Below are 14,614 nucleotides of genomic sequence, written 5' to 3'. Positions count from 1 at the left end.
AATTGGAACACCAAAGACACAATCTAATTGGCTTTCAGAAATACAACATGATTTAAGTCTTTATGGAATGCAAGTTGCCCCAGAAAAAATACAGTTGCATTCTCCCTATTTTTATTTAAGGCGTACAATGTTGTAATCTTATTTTGCCCCAGCTTTTCCTCATTTGAGCCTACCCAAAATTATTTCATTGGTCAATTTACAGCAATTGTTAGGCATCCTCTTTGCCTACAAATTTGCTCAGTCCATTATTTGATTTAGTGACCAAAGGAAAACGACCTGAAAATTTTCATTGTAGTTCCATCTGGAGCACTTGCCACAGTGGAACAAATTAATGACATCTTGAATACTCAATTTGTGGACAGGATTCCACATAACCATTGTCAGTTAACACTTTTGATTGTGAACACTCTAACACTACCTACATGTTCAATCACTCAAGTGCCATCTTTGCTGCTAGTCTTGGAGTGGATCCACATTTTTCACACACCTAGAGCCACTCTCACTCAAAAATCAGCTCTATTTGCTCAAATAATTATGAAAGGCCGCCAGCTGTCCAAAGCTCTGGCCGGCTTTGAACCCTCTACACTGTATGTTCCATGTTCCCTCTCTACTTGGGAAACTTTGTTTGTCAACTGTGAACAACTCCAGTTTGCACTTGCAGACTGGGTTGGCACTGTCTCTTGTCATCCACCCCCGGATCCCCGCTTGCAACCTCTCAAAACTTTACCTTTCACTTGGCAATCACCTTTTCAACCTCATCCTATCCCAGATGCCATCACAGTGTTTGCTGATGGCAGTAAAAAAGAGTAGAACTCTTTGCTTCTATCTTGGCTTTTCAACACTTTTCTGACGAACCTTTTAACCTCATTCTGGACAGTCTGTATGTCACTCAAATTGTTAGCTCTCTCTATGAGTCATATTTGGCTTCCTCCCTTGATGCAGAATTGCTATCTTTGTTTCTCAAACTGCAGACACTTATTTCTGCTCGACATTTTCCTTTCCATGTTTCACACATTTGAAGCCACCAGCCTCTTCCTGGAATTCAAAAAGGCAATGATGTGGCCAATGCTGCAGCTGTGGCTGCCTTTGCTACTACCTCACTATCTGTTCTGTCTCTCTCCCCCCAGTCTCCTTTGGAGGGTCATGCTTATTTTCATCAAAATAAAAAGGCGCTCATGAAACAATTTGGTTTAACGGCTGCTGAGGCATCTGCCATAATACAACAATGCCCTACCTGCATCCGCCAAGGTCACTCCATTCCCATGAGGGTTAACCCCGGAGGAACAGTGGCCTGTCAACTTTGGAAAATGGATGTTACTCAATATCCATCCTTTGCTCCATGGAAAATTTTGCATGTCTCAGTGGCTACCTTCTCAGGCTTCATCATGGCCACCCCTCAAAGGGGAGAAGCCACTAAACATGTAATCAATCATTGTATTCGGACATTTGCATCGCTGGGATGCCCCAAAGAACTAAAAACAGATAATGGCCCCGCCTACACCAGTGCTGCATTTGCAGACTTCTGCAGGCGGTGGAACATTACTCATAAATTTGGAATTCCATAAAAACAGCCCTTGACCGGTACATCAGACAACAGGGGAAAAATGCCCCTGGTCTCCCAGCAGTGCAAGATACCTTGAATCGTTGCTTATATACTTTGAATTTTTTAAACTTAACTGGCACCCTGCTTACCTCTGCAGCCGAGAGGCGTTTTTCTTCTCCCTCCCTTTCTCTTCCCCGCCCACAGGTTTGGTATCGCCAACTCCCTGATCCTACCTGGAAAGGGCCTGCTGACCTCGTCACTTGGGGAAGAGGCTACGCTGCAGTCCAACTACCTGAAAGGGTCTTGTGGGTCCCTGGTCGTTGCGTCCGACCCTACTTTGCACCAACACCCCGCCCATCTCCGCCAGCAGACTTCTTGTCTCCTGAATCTGCAACCATTAATGTGTGACTTTGTACTCCCAGCCAACACTTTGTGAGTTCCAGGTCGCCATGTTCACCCACATCATCCCAAGCCTGATCCTGCAGACAGTATTCCTAACAACGCTTTGCCTACTGACGGAGAGACAGCATCCTGACACCTTTCCCGCCCCCCGCAATCCTCACCGGCCCAAAAACTTAACATGGGTAGTGTTGGATGCACACGGAGACATCCTGAACTCCACCTCATCCATAGCAGTGCCGGGATCCTGGTTTCCTGATTTGTATTTTGACTTTGGCGTGATGATAGACACCACCACTAGCCCCAACAAGCCGGGTATGCAGAACCACGAATGGACCAGGTGACAGCCCATTTATGTCTGCCCTGGCCATAAGAAGGAAACAAAATACCGGAAAAAATGCGGGGGGACAGACCACTATTTCTGTGCAGACTGGAGCTGTGTCTCCACAGGACAAATAACATGGGACCCTCCCATCAAAGATGATTTCATTACGCTCAAACGGACTGGTGAGGACCTAGGATGTGACCACAACCAATGGGGAGGATGGTCACCATGTAACCCGAGCCGCCCTGAGAACCCTCTTTGGGATATTGTCACTGCCACCTATAACTTGGTTAATAGCACCCATCCTGACCTTACTACAGCCTGCTGGTTTTGCTACAATGTTCAACCCCCATATTATGAGGCTGTAGGGCTTATTTCTCCATACAACACCTCCTCAGATGACAAGACATGCAGATGGAAACATGGCTCACAAACACTGCAGTCAATGTCAGGTAAGGGAACCTGCATTGGACAGGTACCCAAACAGCATGAACAATATTGCAACACAACACATAGAGAGATTGACACAACACTCTTTTACATACCACCTAGTGAAGGATGGTGGGCCTGCTCCACAGGCCTTACAGCCTGTGCCCATGGCCATGTGATAGGCACTGAAGGTTTTTGCATCCTTGTTCAGGTCATACCACGCATATACATTCACACAGATGAAGAAGTTTACAAAACCTATTCAGGATCACATCTCATAAGACACAAGCGAGAGCCCATCTCCACTCTTACAGTGGCTCTTTTGGTTGGACTTGGCCTAACTGGTGCAGGAACTGGAATAGCTTCTATCACACATCAGTATACTCAATACCACAATCTTAGGGCAGCCATCGATGAAGACTTAGAGAGAATAGAAACTTCCATCTCTCACTTACAACAATCTTTAACCTCCCTGTCAGAAGTAGTTTTGCAAAACAGAAGAGGACTAGATTTACTTTTTTTAAAGGAAGGGGGGTTATGTGTAGCTTTAAGGGAGGAATGCTGCTTTTATGCAGACCACTCTGGGATAGTGCGGGACTCCATGACCAAACTAAGGGAGGGCCTAAACAAACGGAAAAAGGAAAGGGAGGATCAACAAGGATGGTTTGGAAATTGGCACAACCTTTCCCCTTGGCTCACCACTCTACTAAGTGCTCTTATAGGACCATTAATTTTGCTTGTATTAATGTGCACACATGGCCCATGTTTGTTTAATCGCTTTTCTACATTTATCACTGGAAAAATAGATTCATTGCAGACCATGCTGTTGCAATCCCAGAATACCCTCTGGGACCTTGAGAGTAGGGGGACCTACCAACCCGTGCCTCAGGAGGAGGTGTCAAACCTTTTCATTATGAGTGAAGAGGATGAGTATGTTTCAGTCCTTTAGCTCATTTTGCCAACCATACAAACATCTCCTCAGACAAACATCAGGGTAAGGTCAACGATGCAGGCTGAGTCGGAGGACTTGACCTTGTGTCCAGTGGTTGGTGAGTGACAGTGAATCTCGGGCCCGGAGGGGCCTGGGCCACACTCCGGCTCCACCCACCACAGCCTTTCCATTGAAAAAGAAAGGAAGAGATGTTGGGATTTTCTGTAATGGTCAAGTAACTTTGCTTTGCATTAAATGTAGATTTATTGTCAGAACCTGACAATGTATAAGAAACTAGCATAGCTGCATTGAATATGTGAATGTGCACATCCTATCATATAACCACATCCTTTGCTGTGCTTGAACACCTGCTGTCTACGCAGAAACGTTAGCCACAGAGCCTGTCCGGATAACTCCGGACATGAGAGAAAACCACATCCTATAGAAAGCATCAGCCAATTATATGCTAGGACGCTATGTAGCAAAGTAGAACCAACTGTATGTTAACATACTTAGTTTTCTGCCCTGCAACAAGTATGTAACCAATTATATGATAGCATGTACTTATTTCCTATACATGTAACCAATTATATTGACACCTGCACACTTCCTCATGTATGTTGCAAAATAAAAGAGGAACACAGGATACGCCCTTGGTTCACTCGTCCAGAAGAGAGCCTGTGTGTTGTCTTCTCTTGTCGGTCAAGATTCATGAGTGACCCCACCCTAATGTGGCAAGCCTAAAAACGCCACACCCAGAAGTGCCCTGGAGAGCCAGTAGTAAATTCCTCTGAGGTAAAACTTTGTTTGTGGCCCCGACGGAGGTTGGGGCCTGTGAAGACAACCCGATGCTGTTACTTGAGTTGGAGGAGGATCTCCTGTGCTTAGCCTGAATGAGTCGAATTATCTCTCATGGGCCCTAAAAATGGAGGTGTTTCTGTGAAGGATTTCCTCCAGCACACAGCAAAAGTGAAAGGAGAAAGCCCTAAAGGGGCTGATCACCTGTGGGACGCCCACAAGAGGTCGGGGTGGTGGTGGTGGTGAGAGAGAAGCAGATCTGGCGCAGGGGGTGGATTTCTGCTGGGTTCCTTGAATTCTTTGCAGAAATAATAAAGGTGGTGAAGGGATTTTATTGTGCTTATGATTTTAGTATGTTTAAGTTTGACATTAGCATTTATTTTATATATAGTAACCATGTTATATTGACACTTATAGTGTTATCATGTAATCATTGTTTTGTTATTTTGTAATCATTATTTTGTAGTTAATTGCTTGATCAAAAGCCCTGCACAAAGGCACAGAATAACTAGCCAAGAATTGTGGGTTGTGTTAAAAACAGGTAGGGATATTTCTGAGAGCTGATCAAGCTGTTGTCTGAATCTGGCTGAGGTTTCGCTGCTGTGAGGGGCTCGGCAGGGTCTCTTCCCAGGCTCTCTTTCAAAGCCTTCCTAGAAGCAGCTTATTTTGTTAATTTATGTCTTCCCTTTTTGAAGCGTCCCATGTTTGAAGCTGGCCCACCCTCTGCAGGGAGCAGACACAGCAGCCCAACCATCCTCCCTGAAGCCCCCCTGTCAGACCCCCAAGACGGAGAGCTCAGCGCCTTCAGGGGGAGAGGCTTCTTATCTTAACCCCAGGAGGGTTATTATTATATATTCTAATTATTTATAGACTTGGTCACCCATCTTACTTCAGGGCAGCTCTGGGCAGCTAGCAATCATAACAAATAAAAACTGTGCAAAGATATAAATACAATAGTACACACAGCAAAATAAAGGGGGGCAATTAAAGGTTGGGGAGGGGGGAGGAGGAGGGGGGGAGGTGGCATCTGTTGTTAATTAATTAACCCCCCCCCATTGTGATGCTCCCCCATTGGGGTCCCAAGCCCAGCGGCTGAGCCGTGTCTTTAGGCCCTTATAGGAGGACAGGAGGGTTGGGGCTGACCTCATTGCGGAGGGGGGCAACGGCAGAGAAGGCCCTTCTCCTGGACCCCCCAGCTGGGATTCCCTGCCCGATGGGGCCCACAGCAGGTCCTCTCTGGGGCACGGTGGGAGGGGCCCAGCCCAGTGGGGTGGGAGGGTCCCTCGGGCAGCCTGGACCCCTGCAGTGAAGGCCTTGAAAGGTCATCACCACCCCTTGAACTGCATCTGAAATGCCCCATCCGAGAAAGGCCACGACTGGTGCACAACTCAAAGTTACGCAAAGGGTAACTGGAAATCCGTTGTCCCCCATCCAGCCCCCCCAGCCTCCAGCCCCCCAGGAGGGCGGCCAGAGCATCACCTGGGTCTCCAATGGGGAAATGGAGCATTGAGAATCCTCCGCGTGCTGCATATACCCCAAACCCTGGTGAGGGAGGGTCTCGCCTAGTTGTTTCAGGGAGACGCTGAAAAGGAGCGATGGCTTTGTTGAGGGATGGCTTTGTTGAGGAGGGGGCCAACCAGGGACTCCTTAAAAGGAGGAGGGTGTAACGGGCAGGTGGTGGCCCTGATGGCCTCCCGGCCCCTGTCCGCTTCCTGGCTCCGACAGGGAGAAACCATTCCCAGATAGCCAGGCAAGGACTCTCCCCGAGTCTTAAGATCTGCCTTTCCCAATGACTGAATCTTCCTAGCTGCTCCCCTAATTTCTGGGCTTCGTTTCCAGGGGAGACTGTTTGCCAGGAAATCCCCCCTGATGGGCCCATCCTGAGGCCCCATTAAGCTCCATGGAGAAAATAGAGACAACCGAGATGCCGTTTCCTGGACCCAGCCCTCACTCCCACCTCCATGCCTTCTTTAGCTGGATCTTGCCCAGAGGGGGGCCCACGGGTGCCAATCGGCTGTGGGGGCAGGGAAGGGGTGCTGAGGCCCAGCAGATTCCACCCTCTTCGGTTCCAGTGAGGGGGACGGGAGGAGAGCATCTGAGCCTCAGTGGGTGGTCCCACCTCAGAGCCACCCTCCCCCCCCTAAAGCCGAGCCCTGCCAGGAAGGGGACTGGGGGGTCTGGAGCTTTGGGCCTCAACCGTCTCCTGGGTGCCCCAAAGAAACAAGCCAGTCATGCTAGGCAGAATTTATTGGACCTTCTGGCCCATCAGGAGCAGCAAAACCAGATCCAGCTACAGAGAGCATCCATTGAGCGAAGGGGGCAGGGCAGAGATTGGAGCAGGTGGGGGTTGGGGTTGGGTGGGGGCCTTCCTTGCTTCTGCAGACTTCACACAGCTGCATCTTCAGACTATGCCTGGAACTTGCAGACGAAAGATGCAGTTTTTTCGCAACCTATATTGAACCAATAGATCCTATCTGGGTAGTAAAAGAGAAATTTTGATCACTTTTTGCAGAGATTGCCCAAGAATCCAAGAAGATCTTTTCAGTGGCAAGCAAAGAAAGAAGAACAAGCCAGATGCCCTGAGACAATGATGGCCTTTCGGAACAAGGTTAAGATGGAGCTTGTTAGTTGCATTGTGAGCTGAGGGCCCCCTAATAATTTTCATTTAGAGCTCCAGTCCCGTTCTGAACGGTTTGTCCCTTGGTTGTGTCATGTTCCCTTGTCTGTGCAGAGTGTGGGACTGAGGCAGCTCAGAGATCCAGGAGGTCAAGAAAGGTCCCCAGTGGCCAAGCGGTGGGGGTCGCGAGAAGGATCCCCGGGGTCCTCATGAAGGGAAGTGCACCCTCCTTGACCTAAAACAATGTGCACCACCACATGGACTTACCTGGCTTGACTACCATTACTGTACAATAGGGTCTTCGAGTCCAGGCTTTGTAGTCCAGCCTGGCGTCATCACTCCACTCCCACTTGCATTCCTGGAAAGACAAGGAGGCCCCGTGAGCCAATTGAGGAGGGGGCTCTGGCTGTGCAGGGCCCAGGGGCAGAGAGAGAAATGTTGGCAGAACTTCAGGGCGCAGAGCAAATGTATCCTCCCTCCTTTTCTCTCTCTCTTTCTATCTCTCTCTTTCCTTCTCCCTCTCTCTCTCCATCAACCCCAGTTGACCTGGAGCAGCTAAGCAGGGTTACACTTGGTGAATGCTTGGAGAGGTAGTCAGGAGATCCAGAGACAATAGGGGGTATCTTGGACAATAGTAGCAACTGTGAGAGGGATCTCGGAGTCCTAGTGGACAATCACTTAAATAGGAGCCAGCAGTGTGTTGCAGCTGCCAAAAAAGCCAACACAGTGCTGGGCTGCATTAACAGAGGGATAGAATGAAGATCAGGTGAAGTGTTAATACCACTTTACAATGCCTTGGTAAGGCCACACTTGGAATACGGCATCCAGTTTTGGTCACCACGATGTAAAAAAGATGTTGAGACTCTAGAAAGAGTGCAGAGAAGAGCAACAAAGATGATTGGGGGACTGGAGGCTAAAACATATAAGGAACGGTTGCTGAAATTGGGGACATCTAGTTTAATGAAGAGAAGGACGAGGGGGGACATGATAGCAGCGTTCCAATATCTCAGGGGCTGCCAGAAAGAAGAGGGAGTCAAGCTATTCTCCAAGGCGCCTGAAGGCAGAACAAGAAGCAACGGGTGGAAACTAAGCAAAGAGAAAAGCAACCTAGAACTAAGAAGAAATTTCCTGACAATGAGAACAATTAACCAGTGGAACAGCCTGCCTCCAGGAGCGGTGGATGCTCCAACACTGGAAGTTTTTAAGAAGAGCCATTTGTCTGAAATGGTATAGGGTTTCCTGCCTGAGCAGAGGGTTGGACTAGATGACCTCCAAGGTCCCTTCCAACATTATACTACTACTACTACTACTACTACTACTACTACTACTACTACTACTACTACTACTACTACTATTACTACTACTACTACTACTACTACTACTATTAAGAGGAGAAAAAAGCCTGGAGGGGTCCCAGGAGTCACCAGCTCAGCTTGGGGGCCACTTTGCCCCATGCCCAACGTGGTGACCGCTCCAAACGACCCTCCTAGGTCTCCGGAAGGGAAAGAGCACCAAAGCCCATCACTCCCTGGATGGGGGAGCAGAAGCAGAACCCAGGGCTTCAGGGGACCCTTGGGAAGAGAAAAGCCTCCTGGGTATCTTTGGTTACTTCTTTTGAGGACCTCCTTCGCTCTTGTCCCCAGGATCTCAACTCCAGGGAATCTCCACCCCCCTCCTTTGTACATGACGGAGCTTCTTCCAAGAGCTGAAAATGCAACAGACCAGGAGACAAAATCCTGCCGGTCACAGAAAGGAGGAATTTCTGCGTTAAATAAAAAAAGGGGGGAGGAAAGAACAGCCCCCCCCCAGGCCAGGCCTCTAAAGCCCCTGAGCTGAAGGCCCAGCAGAGTCTCCCCCAGGTTTAGGGGCCATCCAAGGGGCCCTCCAGAGGGAGGAAGGCCTGGAGGCATAGATGGGGGCCGGGGCAGGATCTGGCCCTTCAAGACCGCAGTCGGTCCTTCAGAAGGAAGGAAGGATTGGGTGAGGGAAGAGAGAGAGAGGGGGGGAGGGAGGGAGGGAGGGAGGGAGAGGGAGAGAGAGAGAGGGAGGGAGGGAGGGAGGGAGAGAGAGAGAGAGAGGATGGGAGTAAAGCTTTTCTGCTTTGGTTTTCTCTGCCATTCTCCAAGGCAAGAACATTGAATAGAGAGACCTCTGCCTCCCACCAGAGGATCCTTAAAAAAAAAACCCTCCTGGAAAACTTTTGGTTTTATAGATCCTTTTTGTTTATTTCTTGTTTGAAAACCACCGGGTTTTTAACCTTAAACTTTTTCAAAGTATGGTGGGAATGGACATCTTATGACATCTAGTAGCGAAATTCCAAACTATACGCAGTTTGCTCTGATCCGAGTAAAACTTGGCTGTATGCCCAGACATTGCTTATATTTTAAACATCTTGGTGTCCTTGGAATTTAAAGTCCTGTGGCTGGGAAAGAAAGACACTTTTTGGATTGCCCTGTCTTACAGGATGGATTATAATTATAAATAAAAACTGTGTTTGAAGTCATTGGACTTCCCTGGATTACAAATACAGCTTGACCTGGAATCTTTATAAGCTGTTTTGAAAGAGTGAATAACAAGAAACCAAGAATACTTTGGATTACAAATTTTGGTATTTTTTTTCTTCTTCTTTTTTCTTTTTTCTTTTTGCCCTTCTGCTCTTTTTCACTATTTACTATTTTTATTGTTTACCTCTCCTATTTGTTAGGAGTTTATTGGATTATAAATTTTGACTTACTTGGTGGATTACAATGTATGATTTAAAGATAAAGATGAGCGCTCCAAACTTATCTAAAGTTGGAAAAAAAAGGATCTTCTGATCCCTCTTTGGCTTCTACAAGTCCAGTCTATCAGAGATCAATTGCTACAATGCTTCAACAAGAAAAGACTGATACCTTCCAAAAGGACACTCAAGCAACTCTACAAGCAGTTCAAGAGGCAATTGCTACTCACATGGCGGTCAAATCAAACAACCATGAGGAGTTTAAAAGTGATTTTGATAAAATGAATCAAAAAATTAACAATATGGATTCTCAATTTGAAAATTTTAAACAGATGATCACAGATAATCAACAAAGAATTCAAAAAATAGAAGATAAATCAACTGAGGTTGACCAGAAACTAGAAGTTTTACAAGATGAAAATCAGAAGCTGATCCAAATAAATGAACAACTAGAAAACTCAACAGAGGGAATAGAGATGGAAAAAGCCTCATACTTTTTAAGGTTTCAAAATATAATGGAAGATAAGGAAGAGGATCTGCTAGGGTTGATAACCGAATTATTGGCAAATGCATTAGGAACTGGGAAAGAGCAAATGAAAGGAGAATTAGACCAGATCTATCGAGTTAACTCAAACTATGCTAGAAGAAATAAAGTCCCCAGGGAAGTGCATGTCAGATTTCTTAAAAGATCTACAAGAGATGAGATTTTGAGAAAAGTAAGAGACGAACCTTTGAAATACAAAGAAAAAGAAATTGTAGCCCTCAAACAAATTCCTAGGAGAATAAAAGAATCCCAAAGAGAATATCAGTTTCTAACCAGGAAATTAATTGAAAAAGGAGTGCTAAAATGGGTCCAAATATTTCTTCCACGTGCTGGAAATGTAAATTGCAAGAGGGACATATTACCACATGTGGTGGGAGTGCTCAAAAGCCCGTGACTTTTGGAACAAGGTTAAAAAATGGCTGGAAGAAATACTAATGATAGAGGTAAAGCTAAAACCAGAACTCTTCCTACTAGGCATAACTATGCAGAAATACGACAAAGGGATACTTTATTTGATGCTACATATTCTCACGGCTGCTAGATTGGCGTATGCACAAAACTGGAGGAATAAAGAAATTCCAACAGAAGCAGATATTTTATATAAAATCCTATCGTGTGCTGATATGGATAGGCTCACAATGGAAATGAAGGACAAGACAGAGTCAGATTACTTTGAAATCTGGGACAAATTCTATTGTTGGTGTGAATCAAGGAGAACTGTTTGGGTTTTAAGTTAGTGTTAAGATAGAGATATATAAAATTGTATGTTAGTATATAGAGAAACAAATTAGAGACTGTATTGTATAGAAAAATATGTATATATAGAGATTAAGAATTATATGTATGATGAGGAACAAATTGTTAGGCATATATACACTGGAATGTTACGTTATGTCCATCTTTGTTTTAACTGTTTCATAAATAAAAAACTTTTTTTTTTTAAAAAAGGAGAAAATCTTTACACGATTACAAAAATTAAAAATGGATATAATTTGTCTTCAAGAAACACACATTAAGAGACAACATTATAAATTGTCAGAACAACTGAAAATTGGTAAACTTTACTTTGCATTAGCACTTCCAAAGAAAAGGGGAGTAGCTCTATATATTAAAGAAATGATGAATCCCAAACAAATTTATGCGGATGAAGAGGGGAGAATATTAATGGTGGAAATAATGATGGATCAAAAACAGATACTGAAGGTAGCAATATACGCACCAAATGACAAACAAGAGCAATTTTATCAAAAACTATATAAAAAAAATAGTACATTTAAACTATCAAAATCTTTGTACACAAAGGGAGACTTTAATACAACAACCGATGGAATTTTGGACTACAGAAGCACCAAACGGGAGAAAAGGAGGAAATATATTACCTAAAGCATTTTTAAAAATGACAGAAGAACTTTGTATCCAAGATATATGGAGAGAAAAAAATCCAAAGAAATTTCAATATACATTTTACTCAGATAGACATAAATCATGGTCTAGAATTGATATGATATAGACATCTTTGGAACTTAAAACAATGATACAAGAAGTTGAGATAGAAACTAATGTTTGGGCAGATCATAACCCAATAAAGATGACTTGGAGAGGAACTAAGAAAAAATTAAGATGGTCCTTGAATAAATCTGTATTGAAAAAAAAAGAATTCTTAACAAATAGCGACAAAGGAAATGGACCTTTTCTTCAAAATAAACAAGAAGAAACATCGCTTCAAAATGTGTGGGATACGGCTAAAGCCTATTTCAGAGGGTTGGCTATAACTTATGTCGCTAAAAAGAATAAAGAAAAGAAACAACTACAGTTGAAGGAAGAACTCAGAAAGCTAGAATCAGAATTACAAATAGATCCACAAAAGAAAATACTTAAGAAACAAATGGAGATAATAAAACATAAATTAAATTTAACCGAGATGGAAATAATGGCTCAACAGATTAAAAGGGCTAAACAGAATTTCTTCGAAAATGCCAACAAGCTGGGGAGATGGTTAGCATATAGACTGAAAAAAGAAAAAGAGAAAAAAAAATGATAAACAAGTTACAAGATTCAAAAGGTGAATTACAGTTTCAAAATGATACAATCAAAAAAATTATTAAAGATTACTATGAGATACTTTATAAGGCAGAGGAAATTCCAAAAGAAAAAATACAGCAGTGCTTAAAAAAAGCAGACTTACCAAAAAATTCCGGATAATATTCGAAACATATTAAATGGAAAAATATCAATGATGGAGATTATAGAGGCTATAAAAAAGCAAAAAAAGGATAAGACTCTGGACCCAGATGGATTAGCTGCAGAGTTTTATAAATCACTACAAGATGTATTAAGTCTGATTCTGAAAGAACTGTGTAATTAAATTATCCTGGAGGCTAAAACACCAAATACAATTGAAAGACAGGTAAGATTTACAAGAACAAAATATTTAACTAGCATGGTGGCCATATCTGCAAATTCAAACGAGATATGAAAAAGATGTTAAAACAATGGGATTTTATAAAGAACAGACAGAATTTGATCAGGTACTGCTAAAAACAGATGAAAAGTTGATTAAGAAACTCTGTGGATTTCTGTTAAACTTAAATATGGAGGAAGAACAAGTAAAAGAAACAACGATAATATGGGCAAAGAATTTTGAATATAATATAGAATTAGAAGATTGGCAAAAGTTATGGGAAAGAAATATTAAATTAACTAAAGCAGTGTTGTATAAAGAAAACTTATATAAAATGTTTTACAGATGGCATATATGACACCAGTGAGATTAGCAAAAATGTTTAAAAATACTTCAAACTGTTGGAAATGCAAACAAAGACCAGGTATTTATTATCATATCTGGTGGACATGCCCCAAGACAAAAAGATTTTGGGTTAAAATACATATATGGTTGGAGAAAATGACTAAAAAACAAGTAGACTTTAAACCAGAATTATTTTTGTTAGGAATAATAGGAGCTAATTATGAGAAAGATTGCAGATATCTAATACTACACACATTAACGGCAGCAAGAATTGTATTTGCCCAACATTGGAAAAAATGAAAACTTACCAACTGAAGAAGTATTAATTAAGAAAATTTTAGTCTGTGCAGAAATGGATAGATTGACTTTAAAGATTAAAGAGAAAGAAGACTCAGTGTATTTTAGAATTTCTGTCAATGGCTAGAAAAACGAGTCAGAGAGAAAGGAAGGTGGTATGTGATTTTGAATACATATTAGCATTAATTAACATATTCTTTATGATAATTAACTATGCCTATTATTGTTAGTTAAATACATGTACCCAGACATTATGCTGTTTGCTAAATATTGAAAATGTTATTTGGAAAAACCCCAACCCCAACCCTAACCCTAACCCCTAACCCTATAAAAACTAATAAAATCGATACCCCCTCCCAAAAAAACCTCCTGAGAAACAGTAAAGGGAAGCCAATGAAGATTAGCATTAGAGAGGACCTACTTTCCATGGATTTTTCAGTCCGATCCACATAGAAGTGTATTGCAAAGTTTGGGAGGCCAGCTTGCCCACAAAAGCTTCTTCTTCACTGCTCTGGATGGAGGCCAGGCGGCTGCCTCTGTGCTGTGTGTAGCAGAAACTCTGGGAGAGACCAACAAGAGAGAAAGACACTTCTTCTTCAGCTGAGAAGCAGATATGTGTCTATATGGTGTGTGTGTGTGTGTGTGTGTGTGTGTTTCTGCCTCTGAGAACAGAGCAGGGATCCGACTGCCTGATCCTGGCTACCCTCAGGATCTCCTTGACCCCCCCCCCTGCAGTTGCCCTCCCTGAACAGCCAGTTTTTGCAGGACCCTCCTCCTCCGCCTCCTCCACAGAGGCCCTGGACTGAAGCCAGGACCAGCCTTTGGGGCAGTGGGCTCTGCAGACCCTGCTCACCCCCTGCTCCCTGTCCTGGGAGCCCCTCTGGCTCAGCAAAGGGGCCTCCCCCTCCTCCTCCTCCTCCTCCTCCGAGTTTCTGAGAGGAAGGAGCAGAAAAAAGAGTTTTGGAGGAGGCCAAAGGCAGCTCAGCCTTCAAGATGTGGGGAGACCCCCAAGCCCTCTACTGCCCGGCTCTCCAGAGCCCCCGAGAACTCCCGGCACACTCAGGCGACACAGAGGGGAAGGGGCCTTGGAGGTCCTCTAGTCCATCCCCCTCCGTCATTCCGGACAAAGGGCTGTCCAGACCTGGGCGATAGGAGGAAGGGGGAGCTGCCTAACTGAACCAGACCCCTCCCCGATCTCCCCCCCCCAACACCCCTCACTTCTCCATCCTGACACAACTCCCTTTCTCCTCCCAGTTTGCTCCAGTG

The 14,614-nt window shown here is 44.1% G+C and overlaps 1 protein-coding gene across 1 annotated transcript in view; it reads right to left on the bottom strand.

Moving 5' to 3' along the window:
* Positions 1-6,825: 6,825 nt before the first annotated feature.
* Positions 6,826-14,614, bottom strand: part of LOC107299988 (snaclec rhodocetin subunit delta) — a 9,565-nt gene continuing 1,776 nt past the window's right edge. The window contains exons 3-5 of the mRNA XM_015829333.1: positions 13,770-13,907; positions 7,310-7,400; positions 6,826-6,899 (exon numbers count right to left, since the gene is read on the bottom strand). Coding sequence (XP_015684819.1) covers positions 6,832-6,899; positions 7,310-7,400; positions 13,770-13,907 — 297 coding nt within the window. The 3' untranslated portion in view covers positions 6,826-6,831. The remainder of the gene's footprint in view (positions 6,900-7,309; positions 7,401-13,769; positions 13,908-14,614) is intronic.

The sequence above is a fragment of the Protobothrops mucrosquamatus genome, unplaced genomic scaffold (assembly GCF_001527695.2).
Source record: "Protobothrops mucrosquamatus isolate PMUCROS unplaced genomic scaffold, P.Mucros_1.0 scaffold5875, whole genome shotgun sequence".
Taxonomy (NCBI): Eukaryota; Metazoa; Chordata; class Lepidosauria; order Squamata; family Viperidae; genus Protobothrops; species Protobothrops mucrosquamatus.
Note: the sequence above shows the minus strand (reverse complement) of the source record. Positions and strands in the feature narration are given on the sequence as shown.